Source organism: Neolamprologus brichardi, chromosome 18 (genome assembly GCF_056152115.1).
Source record: "Neolamprologus brichardi isolate AB-2024 chromosome 18, ASM5615211v1, whole genome shotgun sequence".
Classification (NCBI taxonomy): domain Eukaryota; kingdom Metazoa; phylum Chordata; class Actinopteri; order Cichliformes; family Cichlidae; genus Neolamprologus; species Neolamprologus brichardi.
The window spans coordinates 25,983,556-26,010,564 of record NC_142121.1 but is presented as its reverse complement, the minus strand read 5'-3'; the positions used below and the strand labels follow the sequence as shown (position 1 = coordinate 26,010,564).

Sequence of the window (27,009 nt, the reverse complement as noted above, 5' to 3'; positions counted from 1 at the left end):
ATGATTTTTATTTTTGGCTACAAGAATGAACCCTCCTCCCCATCCATTCAAAGCTTTTCCTTCATACCTTCAAACTTGGTGCACATGGTGTGTCTCACAACCTCACTCTGCCCTGCCTACTGTGTATGTCTCGTGGCCAATGACGGCTCTCTGTTTCGCCACACGCTGCTGCAGCGGGCGTCTGATTGGCTGCTATTCTTAGGCATTTTTGAAAGGAGGTGGAGATTAGAGTACCCCATTCTCCCTCTGTTTACACACATAGTGAGCAGGCAGTAACTGAGTGAATGAGGGAGAGTCGGGGAGAGTCTGCCTTCTCTGCCTTGCATCCTGGCATCCAGCAGCATTCCCACATACATATGCTTCGATTCTCCTGTTCTTCCACAGACTTATAATCAAAGCTTCTGCAGCACTCGCTGGTGGATTTTTCCGAGACAGGCAGCTCTGTCGAACAGGCGTGTTAAACCTGAGAGCTCACTCGTTTTATTTTTGCTCCCATGCTTGACTTTACGCTGAAATGCCAGAAGTGACTTATTTCATCTCCATCTCGTTGATGTTCATTCAGGTGAGGAGAGGGGAGGAGAGGGATGAACTGGGTGGGAGGGTAGGAGACTCCCTGAGGTTTACGTGTTGCTTGTTTTCTGACTTTCTCTGAGACTCAACACGTCTTATATCAGTATGATCTGTGGCATCTGCTACCTTGTATTTGACTGAACCGTTTGCAGGGAGAGTGATTTGCTTTTAAAGTGTTTCTTTTCTACGTTGTTGTTAAGAGATAACTGTTGTTCCAGCAGGCGGCTGAGTTGATCCGACCTAGTCTGTCCACAGTTTAGCAAACAGAGTGTTTGATCAAGCTCATTGATGCTTGCATGTGTTTGTCCTCAGTTCAAGAGGATGCTGAACCGAGAGCTCAGCCAGCTGTCAGAAACCAGCCGCTCAGGGAACCAGGTGTCTGAATTCATCTCCAGCACCTTTCTGGGTAAATATGCCGTCTTTGTACGCTACACACTGCTGCACATACATGTAGATATGTATGTAAATCACAGGACAGTGCTCAGACAGGAGTAGTTGAAATGCATGACAGCAGGAAAGTTAGTGTTAGTGGTGCATTTCTGTTTTCATCGCTGTTAACTGGATGACTTTCACTGGCAGAGAAACAACATGACATGGACATCATGTCTCCCCCGACCAAGGAGAAAGACAAGAAAAAGCGTCCTATGTCCCAGATCAGCGGTGTGAAGAAGGCCACCCACAGTCCCAGCCTCGCTCCTTCAACCATTCCTCGATTTGGGGTCAATGCTAGCCAGGAAGGACTCCTAGCTAAGGTGTGGGGACTAGTTCATTTGTTATTTCCCTGAGGCTAATTCTCTATTTCCTCCCGCATACTGAATGTTGTTTAATATACGTATTTATACTTTCTCACTGACAGGAACTTGAGGATATAAATCGATGGGGTATTGACATCTTTAAGGTCTCTGAGTATTCTGGGAATCGCCCACTGACAGTCACCATGTACACCATTTTCCAGGTACCACATCACAGCACACAGCGTACTGTATGGCTCCTGTACTTTATAGCCTCAAACACGGCACAGCAAACAAGTGCATAATGAATTTACTGAAGTCAATGAAGCAATGATTTAGCAAACAATTTGTAATCAGTCATATATTTTACCTTGGATGAACCATCCTCTCCTCTGCTGTTGCAGGAGCGTGAGCTGCTGAAGTCCTTTAAGATTCCAGTGGATACTTTCATTACCTTCGTGATGACTTTGGAGGACCACTATCATGCTGATGTGGCCTACCACAACAACATCCACGCTGCAGACGTGGTCCAATCAACACACGTGCTGCTGTCCACACCTGCACTGGAGGTAATCGCTCAAATACACAGTCCAGGTTGATGCCCTCACATACACGCACGCATACACACAAAACTAACTGTCTCTCTTTGTGTGTCATCCAAGGCTGTGTTTACTGATCTGGAGATCCTCGCTGCGCTGTTCGCCAGCGCCATCCACGACGTGGATCACCCCGGAGTTTCCAATCAGTTTCTCATCAACACCAGTGAGTTTGCTCGTAGCTCTGCGGGGATTATCTGAATGTGTGTGGGTGCTGAGTGTATTTAACTATGTAGCTGACGAGATCGTGATTTATTTTACATTCAGAGTGCTGAAGTTTTTTATGCCTTTTTGTCTTCAGACTCAGAGCTGGCCCTGATGTACAATGACTTGTCAGTGCTAGAGAATCACCACCTGGCTGTAGGCTTTAAGCTTCTGCAGGAAGACAACTGTGATATTTTTCAGAATCTCAACAAAAAGCAGCGTCAGTCGCTTCGCAAAATGGTCATCGACATGGTGAGTGGACCATTAAGATCGTAGATGTGCAGTAGCTCTATCTCAGCTTAAGCCTTCTTTTTCCTCAGTGACTTCTGTTTGGTTTAATGTGTTCAATGTTGTTCTTGCAGGTGCTCGCCACAGATATGTCCAAACACATGAACCTGTTAGCAGACCTGAAGACCATGGTGGAGACTAAGAAAGTCACCAGCCTGGGAGTCCTGCTTTTAGACAACTATTCAGATCGCATACAGGTGAGAACTCTTTTTATACAAAGATAGAATCAATCGAATCTAAACTATATATTTGACATGTGACAACACCTGTTTAATTTGCCACTGCAGGTTCTTCAGAACATGGTACACTGTGCAGACCTGAGTAACCCGACCAAACCTCTCGAGCTGTACCGCCAGTGGACAGACCGCATCATGGTGGAGTTCTTCACACAGGGAGACAGAGAGAGAGAGAAAGGCATGGAGATCAGCCCCATGTGCGACAAGCACAATGCTTCAGTAGAAAAGAACCAGGTGGGGAATAACCTAAACCGCGAGCTTCAAAATCAAATTCATGTATTTTTCATCTTCGTCAGTCTAGATTTATATAATGGAACTAAAAGGCACTGAAGTGGTCCTCAAAATACATTTTATGACGAGCCTCATGTTAATGATAGGGAGACAGCCTGTAAAAATTAGCCGTATCTAGCTTCATGCTTCCTGTGGTTGATGGATGTAGACGTCAGGAAGAAAACTAGTTCGGATACAAAACCGCTCACGGAAAGATGGAGTTCTTTGATTAAGTCAAAGCATTACTGCTGAGTTTGTTATTCGCAGTCTTAAACATTGCCTTCTCTTTCAGGTGGGTTTCATTGACTACATCGTTCATCCTCTGTGGGAAACATGGGGCGACCTGGTGCACCCTGATGCGCAGGACATCCTGGACACGCTGGAGGATAACAGAGAGTGGTATCAGAGCATGATCCCCCACAGCCCATCACCTCACCCAGAGGGCCAGGAGGAAGAGGAGGAGGAGGAAGATGCCTTTGCAGGGGAAGCTTCGGCACACGGTCGGGGTAGCGGGTCTGCTTCTGCTGACAAGTTTCAGTTTAAGCTGACCTTAGAAGAAGAGGGGGAGTCTGACACAGAGAGTCCACCTGAGGAAGAGGAGGGCCACAGCAGCAGCAAGAGGCATGAAATCTACAGATCCGATTCAGCCTCTCCTGCATCTCGAAGGCTTCCCAAAATGCTTACAAGTGACTCGGGCAGGACGTTTTCTTTAGACTCGGAGAAAGATATGGCAGAAGAAAGAGAAACGGACGAAGGCGTCTCTGGGGTTCCACGCTTTCGAATTGGCACATAGCACCAGTCAATAGTTTTGACTCTTTCGACTTTCTTTCGTTTAATTATTCTTGATTTTAGTGCCTCGCACTCTGTCACACCCCACCTTCCACTTCGAGCAAACGTCACCACCTCTGTTTTTCTGCAGATGGGGTTTAAGAGCAGGACTCAAGGTGGGGAGTACGGGAGTGCGGGAGGCTGTGGGGGAGGACTGAGAAAGTCTGCAGTTTTACACAGCAGTCACTTGCACTGGAGAGAGACAGACAGGCCCAGTCGCTGTTCCAGTAAGGACAGGAAATCTGTGTCTCTCACTCAGACAAATTGTGGCTGAAGATCCACAGAGACGAAAAGAAGTTAGAAAAATACACACTTTTCTACCAGCTAGCCTAAAGTCTGCTACAACTAAAGACAGACGTGTCTTCCTCTAACGGAGTATTTTTTTGTGTGAAAGAAGCGAGGAAGTGATGAATGACTGCGAAAACACAACAAAGTCTTTTAAGACTTCTTGCCAAACTTGCAAATGCTGGTTTGCCTGCCTTTTGGGGGTTTTTTTGTTTTTTAATTTTTAGTAAGTTTTTTTTTTTAATTCAGTTGTCTGTTATTTAGATTCACACACAGTAAATTGAAGCTACAGCTAACAACAAACTTGAAAGAAGTGTAAGCAAATTCATAGCACAAAAAGAAGAGCTATGAAGGATTTTTTTTTGCAAGATACCTTAAATGTAGCAGATATTTGAAGTGACTCTATCACTGTGTTTGTATACATGCAGTAGCACTCCTTTCAGCTGGTGCTGCACAGCCGATTTAATTGTACTCAGCAGGCAAAGTTGCTTTAATGATTATAACGACTGAGCTGGCACCGCATATTATTTCTCATGTTTTCAGATGTATTATTTCCATTTTTAATAATCTTAATGAGATATAGTCAGCAACAAAACTGAGCCAGGGTCAGTGTAGCGTTAGGCGCTCTAGGAGTTACATCCAGAGCGATGTGGGCTGTGCTTATGGTGCCTCCCAGTGTCCACATGTGGAACCGAAGCTCTGGTACTGTGGTAAATGATTTGCAAGTTCTTACATTGAAAACATATTTAACTGTAGGACTACCCAAAAAAATGTCGGTTACTTTTCTGTTTTTGTTGCTTTATTGTTTGGATTATTTTTTATTTGATTTGATGTTTGGCGCCCATTTTATCAGTTTGCCTTCAAGTTTTAGCACTTTGCAGTTTTGTTCATAGGTAGCCTTCGTTTTTGTCTGTTTTTAAGGGCTCGAGCCAAAACATGAACTCATTGGAGGCTTTTGACTGAGAAACACTAACTAGCACAGACATCATGGAAAAAAAAAAACATAAAAAGAAAAAACAAAAAAAAACCTCAGTGTCACAGTAGAGTTACGAGTACATTAAGCTATTAGAGTTCCATTATTCTTACTACACAGCATCTACCTACTGAAATAGTGTTTTTGGTAACATCCACTAGCATAGATTACTGCACTAATGAGGGCAGTGTCTCGATGAGGTTGTAATGACAGATGTTAGCATCGCTGTAACTGTAAAAACCCAGGAGGTTACAAAGAGCCAGTTCCCTGTGCCTGAATCTCCCCTCTTTTTTTCCCTCTCATTGATCAGTACTTTGCTCTCCACAGGGACACACCGGTAGTCAATGACAAAACAAGTGCCAAGCAAGCATGACATAACCCGTACTGTAATTTCCATTTTGCCACTGGCTACTTTCCATCAGTGACTGATAAAGTTGGTTGATTGTAGCACCCAGTGTGCCAATCTGACCTCAGTGTCTCTGCTCTTTTTTCTCTCTCTCTCTCACTGAACTCCTGTTCGAACCGTAACAGTAACTGATATTGTCTTAAAACAGTGACGTGTTTGTTGTCTGGGTGAATGAGTTTTCTTTCTCATGTTTTTCTTTTTCTTTTCTTTCTTTTTCTTTTTGAAGTATTTGCTAAAAAGAAGAAAAAAACTCAAAGCACTTTGTACGGTTCTCTCACACTTCTGCACTTTTCTGTTGACGGACGGCCTGGTAGTTTAATTGAATTGGATGAGCTGGACTATTGACGCTCAGAAGGGCTGAAGTTCCTTGTCTTGTCTTGTCTTTTCTTTGGTCCTTTTTATAATGAACTAATTGACTGTGCAAAAGAAGTGTTTTGTTGAGATGCGTGACATTAGGTGCCGGATTCAAACACTATGAAAGTAATGCAGAGAACTTACCAAGCTCATCCTGTCGAGAAACTTTTTTATTACCATGAAACAGTGTAACTTATGTTTTAAATGTGTGACTGAGCTTTCTTTCTTCCTTTCTTTTGGTTTTTTTGAAGCCTTATTTTTAACTTGGGATTTTTTTCTGGTCACTGACATGCTGGAGTAAAACATGTGCAATCCTTTCTGTAGCCGACGACTCAACTCTCAAAGATGCCTTCAACACCAAAGGACTATTTAACAACATTATAACCAGCACAACATGCAAAGAGTCAGTGTGTGTCTCTCTGTGTGTCACTAATTCATTGTGTTCTTTTTCCTCACAGTACTTTGTGTACAGTTTATTTATTGCTTCTGTATTACCTGTCAGCAACAATGTGACAGAGAAGTAGCTTTTTTTGTAGTCTAAGGTTTTAATACTCACACGTAGCTTCATGTGTGAGAAACTTTTCCTTTTCACTTCTAATATAACATTATACATAAGCAAATACTCACTTTCACTTTTCTCTTGGTGTAAAAATTGCTGAGTGACAGATTTCCGTCTGGGTTTTCTGGATCACGTCCTATCGCCTGTCTTCCTCTGTCATCACTGATCTGTTCGCATCACGTGTTCATAAAGGATCTCGGAGTACGTGCGCTCATCTGAAAGCTCTTTGACTCTTAGTGAAGATGTCACGTTCTCGAACAGTCTCAACAGCCAACCAAGACCAGTATTTCTGTGCGTGGAGATTTTTATGAATGTGTGTCATAAACTGAAACTCTGCAGCTTTGACAATCCAACTCTGCTGTTTAACTGTGGCTGCGTTAGCCCTCTGTCCAACTAGAACTGTATGCCTTGCCAATAAAGGAAAAGCTCTTCACTTTGTGATGTCCCGTTTTCTCCTTTTACGAGAAAAGCAAGTCATAAAAATGCATTTATCACTTAAAGGAAATGAGTATTGATTACTGCTTTTTTAAAAGTAGCTCCAAAGAGAATGAATTTCTACGTGACACTGCAGACAAACATTGTTCAATGCTAATTTTATTTTCAGTTCTAATTTCCAAAGGGTGGATCTCGCTCTGTGAAAGCTCCAGCCTCGTGTCACCTTAAGTGGATAACAGATTAAGATGATAAATGGTTGTATTTAAAGACATCTTATCTTAAAGACCTTATAGTATCATATCACCCTGACAGAGCACTTCACTTTTGGACTGCTGGCTTACTTCTTAATATATTTAAAAGTAGTTTGAGAGGCAAAACCTTTCAATTTCAGGTACCTCTTCTGTGAAAACAGCTCCCAGTTTGTAATGTATTTAGGTGATTCACAGACACCCTCTCGACTTTTAAGATAAGGCTTCAAACTTTCCTTTATGATAAAGTTTATGGTTAGGGTGTGGATCAGGTGACCCTGGATAGTCCCTACCACCTGGCATTTATCATTAATTATTATTCATCTCTAGCTTTCTTTCACAACCTGTCTTTTGTTCTGTCTCCCTTGTGGTTTTCTCTCTTTTATTGTAGGTTTGTTGCATTACAATATAAAGCGCCACGAGATAACTATTGTTGTGATTTGGTGTCATGTAAATAAAGCTAAATTGAATAAATTTTAATTGAATGTATTCAACTGAATGCTGAGTTTTGGAGATTAGTGCAAAAATATGTATTATACATTGCAATTAAAATGTAGTAATGAAAAAATTTAAGAAGCACAATGCTATACATCAAGGAGTGGTAAGAATAATATTTATTTCTGTATTTTATCCTAAGTACTGCACGAAACTTTAATCAGTTCGAGACACAGAATACCCAGTGGTACTTAGAGTTTTACTTACCTTTATCAAGCTACAGGATGGTTTATGCATGTATGTTAACTCTCATGTAACTCTCAAAGTCTCCGAGTTTGTTTTATTAGAGCCTGTCCTCTCTTTTGGCCAATTTGAGAAAGAAAACGCATGCAGAGCTGTATGGTCACTCTGGCAATGTTGAAGTCTTTTCTCTTCTCTGATTGGTCAAGTCTCATGCCAATCATTCTTACACTTAGCCACTGCTTATGCCGGAGGCAGCCAATCAAGAAGCGTAAGAGCTACTGCAGGTGCAAAGCAGGGCTAGCCGCTGCAGTAAAGCCGAAGAGAAAACACATTTCATGGTAAATCCCTGCGTTTTTTGTTATTTCCAGGCCTTGTCAAGTGTGACAGTAGCAGCAGAAAGCATGTGGGTTATAAATCGGTTATATAGTCTGAGATTTTGATAGCGTGTTTAGCCGTAAATTAAGAGGAGTAACCTTCATTTGACATAGCTGGGATGCTTAGCTAGCCCCTGCTGCCACATATAAATACTAGTAAGGGTGGCTGTTGTGTTAGCATTAAAGGTAGCGATGCTAGCCGAATTCAGATTATTTGTTGAAACACCTCCGTTTTATGCGCAATGCGTTAATTTCTTTTAATCCCCTTTGTTACCTTTCGTGGTGGCTAAGGTGCATGAAAACGCGTTATAGTGTTACTATGTATTTCTCTAGCTAAAGTGAACCAACCTGTCAATTTCAGGCTTATTCTCAGCGGAGCTAAGATCCGGTGTTAATTGGTGGTGTGGTTCAAGCCATTTAAATTAGCGACGTGACGTGAGAGGGCACTACTGTTTGGGCCGTTTCCAAAATACAATGCCCTACGAAGCACATTCTGGCCCACCATACGGACATCCATAATTGGCTGTACAGCCAAGCGCTTCGCGCAGGTCCCAGCCCTCCCTGGATGGGAAAGGGTAGTCAGTTTAGCTGACGCTTAGCCTGCTAAGCCCTAGTACTTCCGGCCTCTTATCTGTGTGGAGTGGAGGCGTGCATTTCTTATCCAACCTGTGTTAATATGACGTAGAAACACTCGTGTCTCGGATCTGTTTTTGGCTGGATGTGACGCAGCATCTGAGCGAAACGGCATCAGTTTTCATTCCTGTCCTGATACATCCAAGGCAGTAGCTTAAAATCTCACGCAACATACCGTAATGCCATTATCTAGCCCCATCAGGGGTATGCATGGGGCTGTTTTTAGTTATGATCTCATGTAAGATTGCAGTAATACCCTCTATCAGACCGTCCTTGTAGTGCTGGAAACTTAAACAAGTTTATGGCTATATTTTTAGACTATTTCCTTTTCAGAACATATTTGTCTGCTGTAAGGCTCACTTGATACACAAGAGATGTCAGCATGCGATGAAATGAGGCACATCTTATTGAGTTCATGATGCCGTAATTGTTGCATCATATTATTTTCAGAGCTCAGGTACTTTCTGCAATAGAGTTGATCTCTGTGTGGTACATGCATTTCAGAGCTCTGTGCCTTTGAGTTGTTGACTTCCTTACTCAGACAAATGTTGGTTTAGAAAAAAAGAGGCTTCAAAGGATGTTTGTGGGTAATATAGATTGATTTGGCTTTTCTGTGCATCTGTAGTTTTCTTCTGATGCTTTTCCTGTCTGTTTGATCTGGTTAAAATTTAGCCAGAAAACTGTGAAATATTTCGCCACCTAAAGACTAACTGGAACATGCATGAAAATTATAGAATTCAACATGATTCAACAGAACAGTAGCTAGATGGAAGTGCTTGCTGGCCATGTTGATTGGCCTGCTGCTGACCTGTTTGGCCCAGTGTTTCCATCGGCTGAGTTCACCTGAATCCTCACTAATTTGTAGTTTTTCTTGCAGTCAGTATTTTCACATTTTAATACCATCAGAAGTCTTTCACCAGACCATCTAATCAGATAGTTTAAGGGTTTCTTTTACGCAGTGATCTGAATGAAGAAAAATAAAGTAAAAGCTCTTTAATGTGCCAGCATATTTCAATTTGACAGATTTCTACTAAATTTTGCTGAAGGCTGGTAGAAACTCTCCTCTTTCTCTTTCAAGCAACAGTACCTACAGCTTGCAGGAGAGAGTCTAAAGCATGGATGTCAAGCTCATTTTACATCAGAGTTCACATACAGCTCGCTTTTATGTGGGCAATGAAATGTCTTTCTCTCAGTGTACAGAAAGAGATATGCTAATATAATCAGATATGTTAATATAAGAAAAAGAAGCACCATTTCAGAAGTATGCTTCAGTTTTTCTGCACGAGAAAGAAATGCTGCTATAGTAAATGAAAGAAATATGCCAGTGTGACTCTTTGAGCTTAAATTATAAGAAGTTAACTTGTAAAACTACAGAAATCTATAACTTCATTGCTTTGGTGTAGTATGAATGACCCTGGGAGACCTCTTTATTTGTAGAAAAAGCTGTAAAACCTGTGAAAATACAGTTAAAAGTCTTGAATTTATATCCGGCTTCACAATTTTGAAAGCCATCCAAAGGGCCAGGCATTATGTTTGACACTCCTTGTGTAAAGAGTGGACACAGCATTTATTTCACTACAAAAATATATATATAGTTACTAATTAGTTTTCTGATATAGATTTACAGTAAATATAATACAAAATAAATGTACTAATAAATAATTTTCTACTCTTGTAGATAATTCTAGGAGTATATAAAGCAATTAAACTGGCTTTTTGTGGGTTAGTAAAGCTCTGATCTGCTGGCTGAGGGAATAGTGGGTGGAAAAATGTTCTGATGGGTACTGCACCAACCATAAAGTTTCTCAGCCACCAGCAGAGGAATTGTTTATTTAATTAAGGAGTTACTGTCACGAATACATGGCCTGCAAATTTGCTGGAAGTAAATAGAACAAATACAACACATCTGCAACAAATTTGTTGGCGTTTTTTCAGGTTGCACAAATGTAGTTTGCAGTATTTTAAGTTGTACTGTGCATACTGTAACGTGTTTCTGCTGTTTCATGCAAAGTAACATTGCACGCTGTTTCCTCAAGCTTTTGTTCTTTATAACTTACTTATCCTTATCCTTGCGTAGATGGCGTCTGCAAATGCCACATACGGGCAGAAGGAGTCTACGGACCAAAACTTTGATTACATGTTTAAAATCCTCATCATTGGCAACAGCAGCGTAGGAAAGACTTCCTTCCTTTTCCGCTATGCAGATGACTCATTCACGCCAGCCTTTGTCAGCACTGTGGGCATCGACTTTAAGGTCAAGACCATCTACAGGAATGACAAGAGGATAAAGCTTCAGATATGGGTGAGAATGTAACTAATAGCACAAAAATAGTACTTGTATGTCTTTATGGAACACACTTAACTCCTGTCAGTGTTTGATTGAAAATGAAAGCAAATTTTATAAGTTCTTACTATCTCCTATAATCCCATTTTGACGTAATAACCTGTATCAGACATACCGCTGTAGCTCCTTGTGAAACTTCAGGAGGTAAGATTGTAGGTACAGATGGTGTCGTGGTTACCAAAGCAGATCTTTGGGTTTAAAATGATAAATGTGGGAAAATAATTGGGAAATGAGAGGGTAACTGGTGAAAGGTGTCTGCCAGTCACTGATTGATCCCCAGCTTCTCCATTCCATGTAATGAAGTATCCTTGAGCAAGAAGCTGAACCACAAGGTCTTCCTAGTAAAAGGGAGCTTTTCTTTTGCACTGTCACCAAGTGCTTGCTCATAGGATGTAGTTTGATTGTTGGGTTTTTCTATTGTTGTTATGGTTTGGAGCTGTACATGCATATAAAATCGAATTGAATTGAGTTATGAATGTATGCGTGATAGGGTGAGTGAGAATTGCAGTAGGCACTATAATATAAGTTCCACTACATTACGTAATTTTTAAATGTTCAAACTGAATCAAGATTTTGTTATGCTGCAGTGGAGTTGGACAGCTGGAGAGCTAATTAAATGTAACCAAATGCAGCCTGCAGTGCGTGCATGTTTATGATTTTTTTTTTTTTTTTGTAGTGGTTTAAGTCCATATGACTGCCGCACACACTTGCACTCATATTTTTACATGATTGTTATTCTACATAAAATAACAGCAGATTGCAAATCCAGTCTCTCAAAGTTAAAGGAAGTCTATTTATCTGACTAATTATACTCATGGACAGATGGAGACAGCACTTACCGTAAGCGTACTTGTTATACTTGTTTGAAGTCCGCCTCAAGGCCTCACACATAGTTGGTTCATCGTTGTGTAGTTTCACTATAATTAAGAGAACGTTGACACCTGAGCGGCAGCTCACACTCACTGCCTGAGCCAATCAGATCCTAGCATGCTCGTGGATGCCTGAACTATAACATGTCTTTAACTAAAACTGAAATAAACCTCACAGTGATGTAAAAATGGGGATAAGAAACAGATCCTCACTTGCAGCTTGATACTTTGTTTGAAATGTGCAAAATGACAAATCCATTTTGAGAATATTGCCAGCTAACACTAAACATGAATTCCTCCAGCTTTTCAAACTGGCAAACAAATTAGATGTTATCATGAATTTCCCTTTTACCTTATTGCTTATTAAAATACAGATTTTTCCTGCCCATCGTATTAGTGACAGTGGAGTCTGTCTTATCGTGTGTCGCTAATCAGTACCAGAAGTGGCCTCTTCTGTGCCTAGATTCATTTTATTTGTTGTGTAAACCCTTGAAGGGTACTTAATACGAGCCATAAAGCCTGACACTGGAACCAAGTACTCATTACATGAAACACCACAAGAATGTGTAATGCTCATGGGAGTTTGGAGACTCTTGCACAGCCACAAATCCATTGCAGGTGCCTCGTCAGTGTTCTTTGTCCTCTGCTCACAATAATCCTGCATATTCTCAAAAATGTCTCTGAATGTAGGACACTGCTGGGCAGGAGCGCTACAGGACAATCACCACAGCCTACTACAGGGGTGCCATGGGCTTCATCCTCATGTATGACATTACCAATGAGGAATCTTTCAACGCTGTGCAAGACTGGTGAGGGACGGCTGATTGTCTGTGTCTGTGAGAGTGGTGACTCATTAAGCTGCAATCTTATTTTCTCTTAATTTCGCCCAGCTTTCCTTTTGAGTTCAGCGTATCCTCCATCTAAATTTCTGAGATGTACAGCTGTGGTTCCACTACATGGAGATAGTCTAATGATCTATTAGGCTACAGTAGGTCATTATTGAAATCAGCACACAAATGCACAGTGATGTTAAAAATAACCGTTGGTTTTTCTAACTCCGTGTTTGCAACACAGATGGAAGAAGTGTATGTCACTGCTGAACGAGAAAGCAGCAGAGAATATGTTAGTTTATGTTAGATAGTTTTCTTTTCAGATCCACACAGTTCTGTGTTGAAGGGATATGTCAAAATATTTTCTGACTAAATTGCTTTAATGTCAAAAAAATGCTTGTTAGATTCCACGAGTCAGAACATTAAATCATCCTGTTTTTGCAAACAGGTCGACCCAGATCAAGACATACTCGTGGGACAACGCTCAGGTCCTGTTGGTGGGGAACAAGTGTGATATGGAAGACGAGCGAGTGGTGGCTGCAGAGAGGGGCCGGCAGCTGTCAGAACAGCTGGGTAAGTCATTTGGTCAGAATGAAAACTGGACACTGTGTGTGGTGTTGTATCACTCTGGGTGTGTATCTCCCGTTTCCAGGAATATTTAAGTTTATTCCGATGGCCAAGTTTTGATTAGACTGTTTGTTTGTGAGGCTGTTGTTATGGGAGCAAACATAATGCTTAATATCTGTTTAATGTCCTCTTCAGCTTTGCTGCACTGCATCATTTCATTTGTGTGTGAAACTGATGTTTGGAGAACGTTGAAGCTGCAGCAGCTCTTACAGAGAAATGTTATTGTTTGATGTGTGTTTGGGCTTGTGGCCTTCATCACAGCCATCATAAAACATTACAGACAATGTTTTAAGTGGGATGAGAGGTTGTAATAGTAGTATAATACAGTGCTGTGCAAAAGTCTTGAGCCACTCCTCACTTGGAGCCAGACTTGCTTATAATGTTTAGAGTGCTCTAGGGCAACAGTTCTCAAGGCTTTCTAAGTTTTTCTTTGGACAGGCACTTTGTTACTAGCAGGCTGTTGCAGAAACACATCATTTGTCACCATTTCTTTAGCTGAATCTATGAAAACTGCCAGTTTGACAGACATAAAATAGTTTTTTTCCACCAACAAGGTGATGTTCAGTGTGTCAAAAGATGTTTTGAGAAAACTGGACAAGTGGAGGACCAAAGAAGATGTGGCAGGCCTAAAATGTCTGCAGCAGGTAAATCATATCCTTGATTATGTTGTTAAAAATAGGAAAATCAACACAGACCTGACACAGGACTTAAGAGATGCACCTGACCTTCCAGTTGATTGAGCTGCCTTTTATTAAAGCCTCATCAGAAATGGTCTCAATGGAAGGGTAGCTGTCAAGAAGCCATTCTTAAGGAAGGAAAACATGTTATAAAATGCCATGGTGTGCCAAAATACACAAGAACAAGTACACTGTTGGTCATTGATTGACCTCCCCAGAGCCCAGACCTCAAAAATACTGAAGCATTGTGGGATCATCTTGACAGATAACAGAACAAAAGCAGCCAACATCCAAAGATAAGCTCTGAATGTCCTTCAAGAAGCCTGCAGAACTCTGTTTTTTGCCTTTTTATATACTTTTTTTCTGTGTATTTTTGCATGTTTCCCACTATCCTTGCAAAACATAAAGAAATGAGGGGTGGCTGAAGACTTGTGCACAGTACTGTAACTCTAAATTAAAGGCAACTGAGCAAAAGTGAACTGCTAACATGAGCCTTACACAAGATATCTGAAGTTTAACAGAGATCAGATCATCAGAACTTAAGAAATTACAAACATGGAAATGCACAAAGCTAAGTAGCTGCAGCTTTGAGAAGGATGTTTTTTGTACTCTTAGACTATTTGGTTCAATCTCAGACCACCAATCAAAGGGAGACAGGTTTTAGAAAAAATGGTTTTAAAATCTCTTCAGTCTTCTGATATAAAGGAAAATGTCATCAGACTTGAGCTGCCTGCCTGACTAGTCTTGATAGGTCTTGCCACGATGAGATCACTGGGTTAAGAGGATAAGCTGCACATTGAAACAATAAGTGTAACCACAACGCATCTGTCTCTGTCACCCCTTCTGCCAGGTTTTGAGTTCTTTGAAGCAAGCGCTAAAGACAACATTAACGTGAAGCAGACATTCGAGCGGCTCGTGGACATCATCTGTGAGAGGATGGCAGAGAGTCTGGATAACAACGACCCCACCATCACCGGAGCTAAACAGGGGCCACAGCTCAGCGAGCAGCCTCAGAGGTCCCATCAGGATTGTGCTTGTTGAACACAGCTACACACACGTCTGCTGTCATGAGATCCACACACCTTGTTAGGTTTTATTTTTGAGTTTTGCTTTCTTTTTGTTTGTTTTCATACCACACACAGAAACTGCCATACATAGAGACAGACACAAGATGGCTCTTCAGTTCTCCACCCCTCTCACTACACCACAACTACTGTCCACATCAGCCAGTTCCCCCCAAGGATGTGGTGTTCTTAAAGTTTTTGTCATCAGTAGTACAGAAATTATGAGATTATGTATATTTGGTCAGAGGGATAAAGAACATTTAACATGGTTACCATCGTAAAAAGTCTTCAATAGCTGCACACGCACTATAACAGAACTGCAAAAGGCCAGTCAGGCTAAGACTACATCATTCCTTATTTTTAACGTGTCTGTGATTGGGTTGAACTCTAAAAGGTTGTGAAGGAGCAGTATTCTCCTCCAGCCTCCACTCCCATTCAGCACCAATGCCTCAGATCTAAATAGATACCAATCATTTGGCAATTCTTCGACATTTATTTCCACTGAAAATATGTTTGTTGCTGTGTTGGTTGATGTTTTTTTTGTTTTTGAATTGGTCAGGTGTGGTTTTGAGCATGTGAAATCATCTTGTCATAGTTGTGTTTTAGTTTGGTGTCCTTACAGGGTTGTTTGAGAGCTCGTTTCTCTCTTTAACTTAGGGAATTAGTGGAAAAATAGCAAGTTGTGCATAACACTCAACCAATCAAGACATCTATGCTCATGGAGTCTAAAAATGCACTGCTCCTGTTGTTTAGGGAGATTTTATACTAAATCAGATCAGAATCAGAAAGACTTTATTTATCCCCAAGGGGCAATGTAGTTCATAACAAAACAAAAGTCAACAGAAAAGGTATGACTAATTTACTTTGATAACATTTTGCATCCAAAAGATTAACAGGACGCTTAATCTGGTTGAAATTCGTACATCGCTTAAGAGAACCTGTGCATTCCACCTTAAAAGATGCAGGTATAGGCATTTCTGAATTTGATCATATGGTTAGGTATAGCTGACTAATGTAGAAGATGCGCATGCCACCATAGGAACCGTGGTTGTACAACTTTAAAAAAGAAGCCCATGACTTAAGCTAGTGTGCACATGTGTCAACTTCTTACTGTTCTGTAATAACTCTCGGCTGGCTTATACTCAGCACCATGACAGAGAATCAGGAGCCTGTTGTTCTCCTACCAAGTCTTTACCACTTCACCATTACAACACTGGAAACACCTGGGTGCAAACTTTTCATAGGCATACAGTGTGTCAGTTTTAGTTTTGTTGTGAAATATGTTAACTTTGGAAATAAGTGGTAGTAATAGAAGTGCATTTCTTTATTCTATGAGTGTAGATATATAATTACTTTGAGGCCTGTCTCAGAAATTTTAAACAAATGTTTATTAGCAGACTCAGAGAGTATGTTAATGCGGCGTTAAAAAAAAAAGAAAAAGCAACAGAGCCTCTTTTTTTTTTTTTTTTTTTTAACCTTTTTTGTTGCTGCTGCTTTTTAACCCATAGGACAAATAAAAGGATACAGGATCTATTTCGCTAACTGAAGAGTGTATAAATGTTTTAAAGGTGAAATGCATATATAATATATTAAAGGAGAATGATTTTGGATATTGGATTCATTCCTGTGCCGTAGTAAGAGGTGCATGTCGTTGATGTTTTTAATGGATTCTGGTTGACTGGATGGTTATCTGTATGAGCTGTTGTCCGATTTGAAATCCCACCTATCATGCAGTTAAGATACTTGGAGGTACCCAGTGGGGCTAAAGGTTTCAGATGTTAAGCCCACAGCGCCCTGCACATTGTATTACTTTCATTCAATGCGTACAATGTGCAACGTGCAATCACTAGAAAGGCATGTGATTCAGTGTGAGCACTGGTGCAGCACAGTCCTGCCATATCCAGGAAGCCTCTTATGTCTTTGTAGATGATATTTATGTCTTTACGTATTTATTTTTGACAGAATATGATGTTTTTGAGCATGTTAAATTGTGACTCTTATTTCTCCCTTTCTTTCTGTGAGGCTCAAGTTAAGGGATTTGTTTGCTTGTGTATTTAGTACAAACCGGTAAGTCATGCATTCAGACATATGCTGAGGCATGCGAAGACATAGCTTCATCACATGAGTTATTTATTTTGTATTATTTATAACTTAATTTATTTGTAGTATTCTTCCTAGATTGTGCATTCTGCACTCAACTTTTTAAGAGATGTTCAGTAGTATTCAGTCGCTAAACTGTCCCAGCTTTTAGATGACAGTGTGTTTACAGTGCACAGTGTACAAAGCTTGAGATGATTCCTCGAGAGGAAAGTTAAACATTCCAGTGTAAAACCTCTGCTCATGTCCACATGACTTTGGTGGGAAGTTTGTTTGTCTTTTGATATCAGTTATGTAACTTTTAAGGCTAGGCTGAGCATAGAACAGTTTTGTTTTGTTTTGTTTTGTTGACCATCGTCAGCACAGTGAAGCCTCGCTGAAAGTTTTTGAGCACTGTACTCGGGCGTTTGAATGTACAGTTTCTATAAAGAGGGTCTTGATGATGTGTTTAAAGCCAAAAACATTGCTTGTTGGACTTGTGCTATCAAACCTGTCTGGTAGTTTTTCTACTCTGAGCAGCAGCTCCAAACATCAAAAGTGTTTTGGGAATAAAGTGAATATGCTGAACACTTGATTAAAAAGTGATTCTTACCACATTTGTCCTTTTTTTTTTTTTTTTTTCTTTTCTTAATTTTGCTTAGTGTATCTTACTGCAGCTGTAAACTTGCTAATAACTTAGGAAAACACATCCTCCCGTCCAGCCGTCCTCCTCCTCCTCTTTCCTCACCCTGTTACATATAACCTGTGTAAATAGGAACTTTCTGCCCGTCAGGCATTAGGAATGTGAATTGTGCTGTAACTGTGTAATGCCAGGTTTACTAAAAATAAGGAATCAATAAACAACTTCTCAAAGCTGGAGTTCTGTGTGGATTCAACAACCTCTCCCAAAGTGTGGGTGATTTACAAGAAGTGCCCATGTGATGGCTCAGAAATGGTTTAGAGTAAGTTGTACTGTGCCCAGCAGAGGGCACAATACTACAATGATGTGTTCATTTCTGCCCTTTGAGTTGTTTGACCATCTATGGTTTGATTCAGCTTCTCTACAGCACTTAATACAACACCCACAGTGTCAACTGTGCAAAAAGAGATATGCAGAAAAGATGTCGTGTGAGTCCTTTAAACTGTTATCAGCAGGCTGTCTTCTTATTAAGAAACAAAACGTTTGAGCTGTAGTAATGTAGTGAATTTAATAATGTCTCGTAGACTCGTTCATTACACATGATACATGGAGTTTCTCAGCACATACACATACATTCATGGAGGTTTGGCAAGTAGAAGTACAAGAGTAGCCATCATAAAGGAAAGTACAAAGGTTACTGTACACAGAAGCGACAAGACATGCAGTGTTCATTTTTCCAAAAAACAAAACAATGAAATAAGACCATATGTAAAATAAGAAATGTTTCAGTAAATAAAATATAGATATTTGTCATTTCTAAGTGCTTGTAAACAAGTAAGGCATTATATTACACAGTGGATGACAGCACTTGGTGACACCCCGGTGTTTTGGTTGCGCCCACGTTGAGATTGTCCAGCTTACACACAAATAAGTGCCACACCAGTTCAGTGGATTGCACTTTGCTACATGGCTTTCCCAGAATAAGGACATCAAAGTGAGTCTGTTTGCTGCAAAACACTGCAAGCTGTAGTCCCCACCAGCTTTCGTTTTCCAGTTGACCTGCAGCTCTTATCTAGGCCTGTTCACTTCCGTGTAAACGTCTCTGTTTATGCTTCCCAACCATAGCCGGGAGGATGCATCCACACTGGCTTCGCATTAAGCGTCTCGTGAAGGGGATTTTCTGTTACACGGGGCACAAATGTTCTTTATAATGCAAGCCTGTATCCTCGGGCCACATTTGTAGCAGTAATAAACATCAATTAAAGAGCACCATTATTGGAATTAATAAGCCTGGACCTGGTTTGGTAAAAGCTGGCACCCGCTGCTAACATGGTTCATCACCTTTTGCTTCAGCTGGGCCACTTGCTCCCTGAGCACGCTGGCTGTGGATGCCAGCTCGGTGTTCTGCGTTTTCAGGGTCTTGACCTTGTCCTCCAGCCGAGAGATCCTCTCCAGCTTTCTCTTGCGACATTTGGAGGCGGCTATCCTGTTGCGCAGCTTCTTTCTCTCCGCCTTGATGCGCTCTTGGTTGTCCATGTCGATGGGGGACAGAGGAGGACTCTCCCCGAAGCTCTGCATGTCCGGCACGGTCTGAGGTTCGTCCTTCAAAGCGCCGACAGACTGGAGTCGTGACAGAGCGGCCGCAGCGACCGCCTGTTGCTGCGCGGTAGCCAAATGAGACGGCGGCGGCGGGAAGGGAATGGTGTCGGTGGAATAGTTGATGGTGGTGCCTCCGAGCGGACTGGCCGCGTAGCCGTTCAGCGTAGTGTACACAGGGAGGTCTGATGCCTGAAGGCTGGCAGAGCCTGCTGCGCTGGATGATCCGAGGAGCTCCAGCCTGTCCACAGAGACGCACCCCGTCTCGCTCAGCTGGTTCTGCTTGTGAAGATCCTCCAGCGCCTTTACGAAACCTTCCGCGAATTCCTGCTCGTCACTGGCTGACTTTGGGTAAAGGAACTGGGAGGTCGGGTTGGTGGTGGTGGTGACTAGACCGTTGGACTGGATAATAAGTCGCTCTAGGTCCGGAGAGGTTAGTTTCAGGAGTCCTAAGTCTGAGGAGTTGAGAAGTCCGTCTGCGTCCCGGAGCGGGTTAGATTTGAGTTCGGAGTTCTGATTGTCTAGGTTCAGATTAATGTCCTTCTTCATCATCGTGTTCTGGGAATAGATACCGGAGACCCTCGAAGTATTCACCACGGTGCCTGTGTAGAGGCTTGTTTCCATTCTACACCCTCATAAGAGGGAGTGTTGAGCGTTAGGCATTAACGTTTGTTCAACAGTCACATCCAAACATGAGGAAATCAGCTGACTCTTACTTGGTGTATTCCGGTCTCCTTATCTCCTTTCTCGTCTTATCACTCAGTCGACCACTTCAGCTAAGCTGTTGTGCCTGTTGGGGCTCTGATGTGCCTCTATATGATATGGTCTTTTCCCGATGGCACGACTGCTATGCGCAGCGCCAGACCTTGCTCGCTTTCTAGCCCTAAAAATTCCATTATGTCACTCCAGAGCGCGGAGATTGGCCCAAAATGACGTTGGTTTCCGGTTCAATTTGAATAAGGGGCAGAGCCGGCCTTTATCGCCATGGAGACATTAGGTAAACTCCAAACAGTGCAATGCATTGTGGTTTGATGTCATAGCATAAAAAAGCTCAGGGTCGCCAGAAGTGAGCAGAGACTGGGCGGGGAAGGTGTGAGAGGCGAAGGCCAAGGAAAGGGAGAAGAGCGCAGCAGGCTCTGCTGAAAATGTTCCTCCAACTCAGTCAAAAGAAGGTTTTTAATATATGAAAAGTGGAAGCAGAGCAGGCTTGCTATCTCGTTGTGTTGGTTAAAGTTCAAATTCAGATTACAACGTTATTTATTCATCACACTCTGATTAGACCTGATTAGAGGCTCAGAGATTACGGTTAACTTTCATATATACCAGATTTAAGATGAGGCATTATCTCTCATGGTGTTCCTGGTTAAACTGAGCATAAACGAGAAAAGGGAAGGAAACGTTGAAAGTAAATGGAGGAAACCAGTGTGCACTGTGATTGAAAGTAACTTGTGCATATTTTAATGCCCTTACATGTCCATCAGTGGTTCCTGGAAAACAAACTCTATGTAGGGTATTTTCTGAGGTCTCCAAAGCCGAATGTATTTGTTCAACAAAAGTGCGTGCAGCTACTTTGCAATTATAATACTATTTTTTTATACCCACATGAAATGACTCATATGGCTGGCGAATGTACTTTAGACCCTCACAGCCTCACAGAGCAGAGTGGGATAAACAGAGAGATGTACGAGAGACAAATACAGCATCCTTGCAGTACAGTATATCAGCGAGTTGAGACCCTGCGGTCGTGCAAAACATTATTATTCCGCCCACCGCTCAGCGGTGACGTCAACAGCCCGTCTGCATCAGCACCGGAGCAGAGAGGGCATCGTTAGTTTCCATGGCAACAGAGACACGGTGAGTGACGCAGGCAAGACTGAGAGAAAGGTGAATGAGTTGAGGCGGGAGAAGGAGAGAGGGAGGGGCGGGGTAGCGACTGCAGTGCAGGTTGTGTAGGGGGTCTGTGGACTTGTCCTGTGCGTGTGGGTGTTTGATATGGAGACTGTAGCCACAATGCCAGTAACATGAATGAGATACATCTTGAGAAGCATTCACTTTATAATGTTTTCAACACCGATGGAGAGCGCATTTTCTTCATTGTGCCAGCCACACAGGATGCAGTGTCCAGAATGTGTGAGTCATTTCGCAACCCAGGGGTGTGGACCGCACAGTGTAGCGAGAATGAAAAAAGAAGGGCTGTTCCTGCAAGGCAAAATTAGATTAGCCGTGACTTCCTAACAACAAACTGAGAAGAAAGCTTGTCCTCTACACTCAGGTAAACAGACTGTGTCAGAGGTTGTGTAAGTCACGGAGAAGTGTCCTTTGACTTTGACTCTCTGGGGAGAAAGACTCCGCAACACCCTGTGCCACTCACCGTGCGTCTGAGCAGCTCCACCGGAGCAGCTGGTTGGGGGTTAAATGTTCTCTTGGGGGCTGGCAAGAAAACCCCCCCTCTCTTCAAAAAAAATAGAGAAGGTGTTCGTGTTTGTTATTCCTTTCAACTGAAACTTCTCTAACTTTAAATCTATAAATAGAAAACAGATGCTTGGCTTTCATTTTCAGTATTCCCGTGGCTCGAATTGCACTGTCGTTCATTAAAACGCATTAAAATGATTGTTGTCAGCGGGATTTATTTCCCGATTAAAGGGAGAAAGAAAGAATCCACAAATCCCCCCCCCCCCCCGTTTATGTCTAGTATGAGCTGCTGCGGAGAGAGGGAGATGCATGCCCAAACAATAGATGGCAGTATTATCCATCCACGTCTTGTGTGCCGTTTCCTTTCAGCTGTGAATAAGAAGAAGACAGCACAAAGCGCAGACAATCCTGGGCTCCTTGCCAGTGCTCATTTAACACAACTCCAGTCACATTAACCGAGGACAATGGCCAGTAAGAAGAAAATAGTTGTCACAGGTGAGAGCTCTTGATTGGTCAGCGGACTGGAAATAGGCACAGTGTGTCTGCAAGTCTTTTTTTTTTTTTTTTTTTTGCAGTGCTGTTATATCTCAGAGTTCTTTATGTCTGAGCTGCACAGTTACTATTGCACTTGAGATGTTGTGAATACATCATGAATGGATGATGGCTCTGCTGTCAAAGTTAACGCGCTGCAGAGAGTAATGTCGCTGTCGGGGATAAAGAATTTTGTCTCCTGGCTTTGATAATTGCAAAGAAATCACCCCGTTTCTCTTCACTGTATCACGTGCTTTCACTGCAATTAATTTTTCAACTTGAAGTAACCTTTACACTTTAAATGAAGGGTCCCTTTTTTAACACCAGTCCTGTACCTGCTCTCCATTAAAGATAAGCACTCTGTCTCTGTTGCTTGCCTCGCCACAGATGTGTTTAATTAGTTGGTTGTTTTGTTTTTTCTGCAGGGTTTGAGCCATTTGCTGAGCATATCGTGAACTCCAGCTGGGTTGCTGTACAGGTAATCGGAGATTAATGATCAAGACAACGGTTTAATTTATCTCCAAAGTTGGGAAAGTCCTGCTTTGAAGCAAGGGATGCCTCAATAAAATGCAACAAATGAATACAAAAGAACACCATATACACTGGCCAATTACACTTAAAAGGCCAGATCAGAGGTTATAATTGCTATACTCCAGCTTGACCACGACCCTGAATTGAATAAGTGTAAGAAATTAAGTGAATTTGTAATGAATGTATACGGGAAAATGCTTTAGTAAATTCACAAAGGGCTTGTTATACATATTGCACAAAGGTGTGGACTAAAGGGTCTGTCACTCTGTGCTCATGTTTGTTTATTGCCTGGAAAGCTAATTGCAATTATCTTGTACATAAGCACTGGGTGTGTTCACAGGAGCTGGAGCGGTTAGGACTGGGCGGCGCAGTAGATCTGTATGTGTGTGAGATGCCCGTTGAATACCAGGCTGTTAAGCGCCTACTGCCATCGCTGTGGAAAGAGCATCAGCCACAGGTATTCAAAGAAATGCACACTATTTTACAGATTGAGTTTTGTATGCATGTAGTGCTATGCAAAAGTCTTGAGCCACTCCTCATTTCTTTACATTTTGTTAGGAAAACTGGAAATGAGTGTAGTGATTTAACAGAAACATGTGGAAGCACAGTATGTAAGGCAAAAATAGTGTAAAGTTTTAACGTGACGGCCTTTATTCTTCAACACAGCCTGAACTCTTCTAAGCAAGTGTTCTTGTTAGTTATTTCTTCAGGAGTAGTTCTCCAGGTTTCTTGAAGGACATTAAAAGCATTTTCCTTCTTTGAATGTTGGCTGCCTTTTGTTCCAGTCTTTATCAAGTTGATCGCACACTGCTTCAAAAATGTTGCGGTCCTTGCTCTGCGGAGGCCAGTCTATGACACACTTTCCAGGTGGTATTGAAATTTTGATTAGACTCGAATCATAGCGTCTGACTCTCACTGAACCTCTCTCCTGGCCTTCTCCACGCTGACAATGATTTGAACCAATCATTTCAAAGAATGGTCAGAGTCAGGAGTGACAGCTATTTCTGATGTGGCTTCAGTAACAGTATATGAATCATTTCAGTCCTTTTTTTTTTTTTGGCTTTGCCACTTTGACCCTCCCCTTCTCCACTGTCCTCAAAATTTGCACACCATTTGGAGAACTAGTGGGAATCCCCTTGTTGGTGCAACAGTGCTTTTTACGCCTGTCAGCTGTCATCATTAGCGCATATACAGAAATCGAAACAATTGTTCCTGTGACAGGCCTCTAGTAAACAAAGTGCCAAAAGTAAAAATTTAAAATTTGGTGCTTTGTCAAGTTGTCTGAGTTAGTTAAACAGGAAATGGTCAGGGTTGGACTCATAAGTAGAAAAAGCAGTCAATGTTCAAAGAAAGTCTTGAGTAATACTTCTCCAGGGCACTTTAAAATATGAGAAGTTTGCTTGCTGGAAGCAAAAGACTTTTGCACAGTATACAGTAAATGCCCAAATGAACCAGTGTCTCCTGTTTGATTCCCTGCGAACAGTTGGTGGTGCATGTCGGTGTTTCTGGATTAGCCACCACAGTCACTCTTGAACGGTGCGGTCATAATAAGGGCTACATGCGTCCAGACAACTGCAGCTTCTGCCCGGCCTCCCAGTGCTGCGTGGAGAACGGCCCGGATTGCATAAAATCAATCCTAGACATGGAAACGATCTGTAAAAGTGTCAATGACGCTGGCATTGGCATCACTGTGTCCACTTCTGAGGATGCTGGAAGGTTAGTGATGTTTTTGAAAATGTTTCATAAATACACACTCGGGGTGTGTTCAGCCACCGTATATGGGTGGCTGCCTTTTGTAGCAAAGGAACACAATAAGATATCTTTCAAAGTAAATGGTACCATACAGTCAGCAAACATACGGTGTGTTTGCACAGCTTTTGTTTACACGTCTGTTCTGAATGCTGCAGTCGGGCCCAACAGACAGAATCCATAGCTGATAACAAGGTCCGATAAGTGTGTGTGTGTTTTATCTCATCACAAAATGAAGGCATATGTGAACATTATTCTATTTAAATGCTTAAAGCCGATGCTGAAAACTGTAGTCGGGGATACGTCCATTACTGCAGAGTTGGCACAGAGCCTTTGAGTGTATCTCCCATCAGTTCCTCCTCCTGACTTTTGCTACAGAGTGAAATTATTTCTAACGTCCACCTACTTTGGCCCCTGGCAGGTACCTGTGTGACTACACTTACTACACATCTCTGCACCTGGGAAAGGGCCGTGCTGCTTTTGTCCATGTGCCTCCTCTAGGAAAACCCTACAGCGGCAAGGATCTGGGTAGGGCCCTCCAGGCTGTCATACAGGAAATGCTGAAACTGCTGGAGGGGAGTCACAGTGAGGAGGCGCAAAAAGACACTAAGCACAGCAGTGATAAGCCTTAACAAAACTTGACCCCTTTTGACTGACTTACAATATGAGGGTACGCACAACTGGCCAAGATGTAATGTTTTCATCCGAGGGAAGCTGTGCGGCTCCCAAACCTGTGACATCCAGTGCCAACTGTCGACCTGGAGCTGCAGAAAATGAGGGCTTGATATTCACATTTGTTTGTCACATTTGTGCCTCACCTGGGTGTGGTGTCTTAGAAATATTATGCCTCTAACACTCCCGATTAGGTTGGTGTCTGGAAATTGTCATTCCCCCGTGTCGCTTTGCACTTCACCCACAGAAATGTGATGACTTTCAAAATGTGAACCTGGAAAAATGTGTGTTCATCTCAGGGAATATATTGCAAATGCAATCAGTAATGTGATTAACTTTGTCTGTCTTGTGTATGTATGGTAGGATTGCAAAGGAAAACGAATGGAACACTGTGTATAATTAAAAAAAGCTTGATACAGACTTGGTCTTGTCCTTGTTGATCTGAAGTCTTTGGTCAGATTATTTATGAACTTCTCACTTGCGAACTTCTCACTTGCAAACTTTTAGACAGATCTTGATGTCAGTCATTAAATTCACCATTTCCCTTTATGCCGTTCCTCAACAACTGTTCATCCGTCTCTGTACAGCCACTTGAAATTGAAAAAAGGTTTTAGGCCTGCAGTTTATCTCGAGACAGTGAAGTGTACTCGGTGAAACAATTAACTACTTTGTCACGTGACCTGTCACACTGAATTCTTTCATAACTGATGTACTCTCGGATTCCTGTGATGCTCAGCTGAGTTACGGTAATGCTGGGCGTGATTAAACAGACCTGCTGAACCTGTTCTGACCTGATGGATTGGGGGAAGGTGGAGAAAGCTCATGATTACAAACAACCTGCTCCTACACAGCAAATTCAAAAGTGTTAAATGTTTTGGTGTTAGTAGTCTTAGAGTTAATTTTACTCTAAGTAGAGTCACATTCTTTTAATGTAACTCTGAGGTGTAAAATGATAGTAGTTAAAATCGAGTGTTAAAAATGAGTGTTTCTATTTCAAATCTGGAGGTGTTACAATGGAAATATTAACTCTTGACCTCTTAACTCTGAACTCCTAGAGGGGCTATGACACCAATAGAGTAAATTCACAGACTCCGCCCCCAGCACGGCTCCATTCGAAACTGAAGTGAAGCCGTTTCAGAACGTTTGCTCTACATATTTGAGTTGTTTGCCATGCTTGGTAAGTCACGTTTTCAAAGATTGTTTCAATTATTGTTATTAGCTTTTACTTCTGTGGCTCTTTGGAGTTGAGACAAAGCTGTGTGAAAGGCATTAGCCATGTTGCTCCGTGATAGCATAATATTCTGTTTTAGCTAGCTGAAAGGTATTGTTTGCGGGCAAATACCACAGCCTTGAAAAAAAGCTTGCATGTGAATTTTCAGTCAAATTTCTTGGTCAAATACACTTAAAACAATGTCTAGAATGTGAAATGTTGGTATAATGGTGCTACTTGAAGCCTGAAAACGATCTCCCATAAAAAACGAGCAACCAGCAGTAGCAGACGTCCTGACTGAGTTCTACGTTAGCATTTAGATCCCTCCAGAGTTTTGTGCACACGGTTTAGGTAAAAATGAAAAAGGTTGAGGTTTTACATTTAGTTCAGTATTACCTGTTGTCTGTGTCCTTGTCTTTTGGGAAAATACTAGTAGTAGTAAAAAAAATAGTAATGGCTCAAAAAGGATTCCTTTTTTTTTTTTTACTGTGCTGCAATTGATTTGTGCCATTA

General features: G+C 41.8%; 4 protein-coding genes across 6 annotated transcripts in view; 3 read left to right on the top strand and 1 right to left on the bottom strand.

Annotated features, from left to right (window-relative positions):
- Window positions 1–7,044, top strand: part of LOC102791393 (3',5'-cyclic-AMP phosphodiesterase 4C) — a 37,645-nt gene extending 30,601 nt beyond the window's left edge. For all 3 annotated transcript variants that reach the window (XM_087831443.1, XM_087831442.1, XM_035905992.2), the window contains exons 8-16: window positions 883–976; window positions 1,150–1,322; window positions 1,427–1,525; window positions 1,706–1,870; window positions 1,964–2,063; window positions 2,199–2,353; window positions 2,464–2,586; window positions 2,677–2,859; window positions 3,188–7,044. In XM_087831443.1, coding sequence (XP_087687569.1) covers window positions 883–976; window positions 1,150–1,322; window positions 1,427–1,525; window positions 1,706–1,870; window positions 1,964–2,063; window positions 2,199–2,353; window positions 2,464–2,586; window positions 2,677–2,859; window positions 3,188–3,688 — 1,593 coding nt within the window. In that variant the 3' untranslated portion in view covers window positions 3,689–7,044. The remainder of the gene's footprint in view (window positions 1–882; window positions 977–1,149; window positions 1,323–1,426; window positions 1,526–1,705; window positions 1,871–1,963; window positions 2,064–2,198; window positions 2,354–2,463; window positions 2,587–2,676; window positions 2,860–3,187) is intronic.
- An 869-nt stretch (window positions 7,045–7,913) lies between these two features.
- On the top strand, window positions 7,914–18,034 carry rab3aa (RAB3A, member RAS oncogene family, a). Its single transcript, XM_006786732.2, has 5 exons — window positions 7,914–7,999; window positions 10,746–10,970; window positions 12,572–12,690; window positions 13,160–13,284; window positions 14,866–18,034. The coding sequence occupies exons 1-5, from the start codon at window positions 7,997–7,999 to the stop codon at window positions 15,054–15,056; spliced, it is 663 nt and encodes a 220-aa protein (XP_006786795.1). The 5' UTR covers window positions 7,914–7,996; the 3' UTR covers window positions 15,057–18,034.
- Window positions 18,035–18,349: 315 nt separating this feature from the next.
- On the bottom strand, window positions 18,350–20,347 carry LOC102790822 (transcription factor JunD-like). The gene has a single exon (XM_006786731.3). It carries the CDS (start codon window positions 20,013–20,015, stop codon window positions 19,077–19,079), a length of 939 nt encoding a protein of 312 aa, XP_006786794.1. The 5' UTR covers window positions 20,016–20,347; the 3' UTR covers window positions 18,350–19,076.
- Window positions 20,348–20,895: 548 nt separating this feature from the next.
- LOC102792246 (pyroglutamyl-peptidase 1-like) lies at window positions 20,896–25,700 on the top strand. Its single transcript, XM_087831650.1, has 6 exons — window positions 20,896–21,245; window positions 22,173–22,298; window positions 22,760–22,812; window positions 23,206–23,322; window positions 24,349–24,581; window positions 25,036–25,700. Exons 2-6 carry the CDS (start codon window positions 22,268–22,270, stop codon window positions 25,244–25,246), a joined length of 645 nt encoding a protein of 214 aa, XP_087687776.1. The 5' UTR covers window positions 20,896–21,245; window positions 22,173–22,267; the 3' UTR covers window positions 25,247–25,700.
- Window positions 25,701–27,009: the final 1,309 nt, after the last annotated feature.

Bases quoted from the DNA above. Each gene is read 5' to 3' on its own strand.
- rab3aa (XM_006786732.2), top strand. The intron at 12,691-13,159 runs GTGAGGGACGGC...TTTTGCAAACAG, and splicing joins TTCAACGCTGTGCAAGACTG to GTCGACCCAGATCAAGACAT. The intron at 13,285-14,865 runs GTAAGTCATTTG...CCCTTCTGCCAG, and splicing joins GCAGCTGTCAGAACAGCTGG to GTTTTGAGTTCTTTGAAGCA.
- LOC102790822 (XM_006786731.3), bottom strand. From the start codon at position 20,015: ATGGAAACAAGCCTCTACACAGGCACCGTGGTGAATACTTCGAGGGTC.
- LOC102792246 (XM_087831650.1), top strand. From the start codon at position 22,268: ATGGCCAGTAAGAAGAAAATAGTTGTCACAG. The intron at 23,323-24,348 runs GTATTCAAAGAA...CCCTGCGAACAG, and splicing joins GGAAAGAGCATCAGCCACAG to TTGGTGGTGCATGTCGGTGT. The intron at 24,582-25,035 runs GTTAGTGATGTT...GGCCCCTGGCAG, and splicing joins ACTTCTGAGGATGCTGGAAG to GTACCTGTGTGACTACACTT.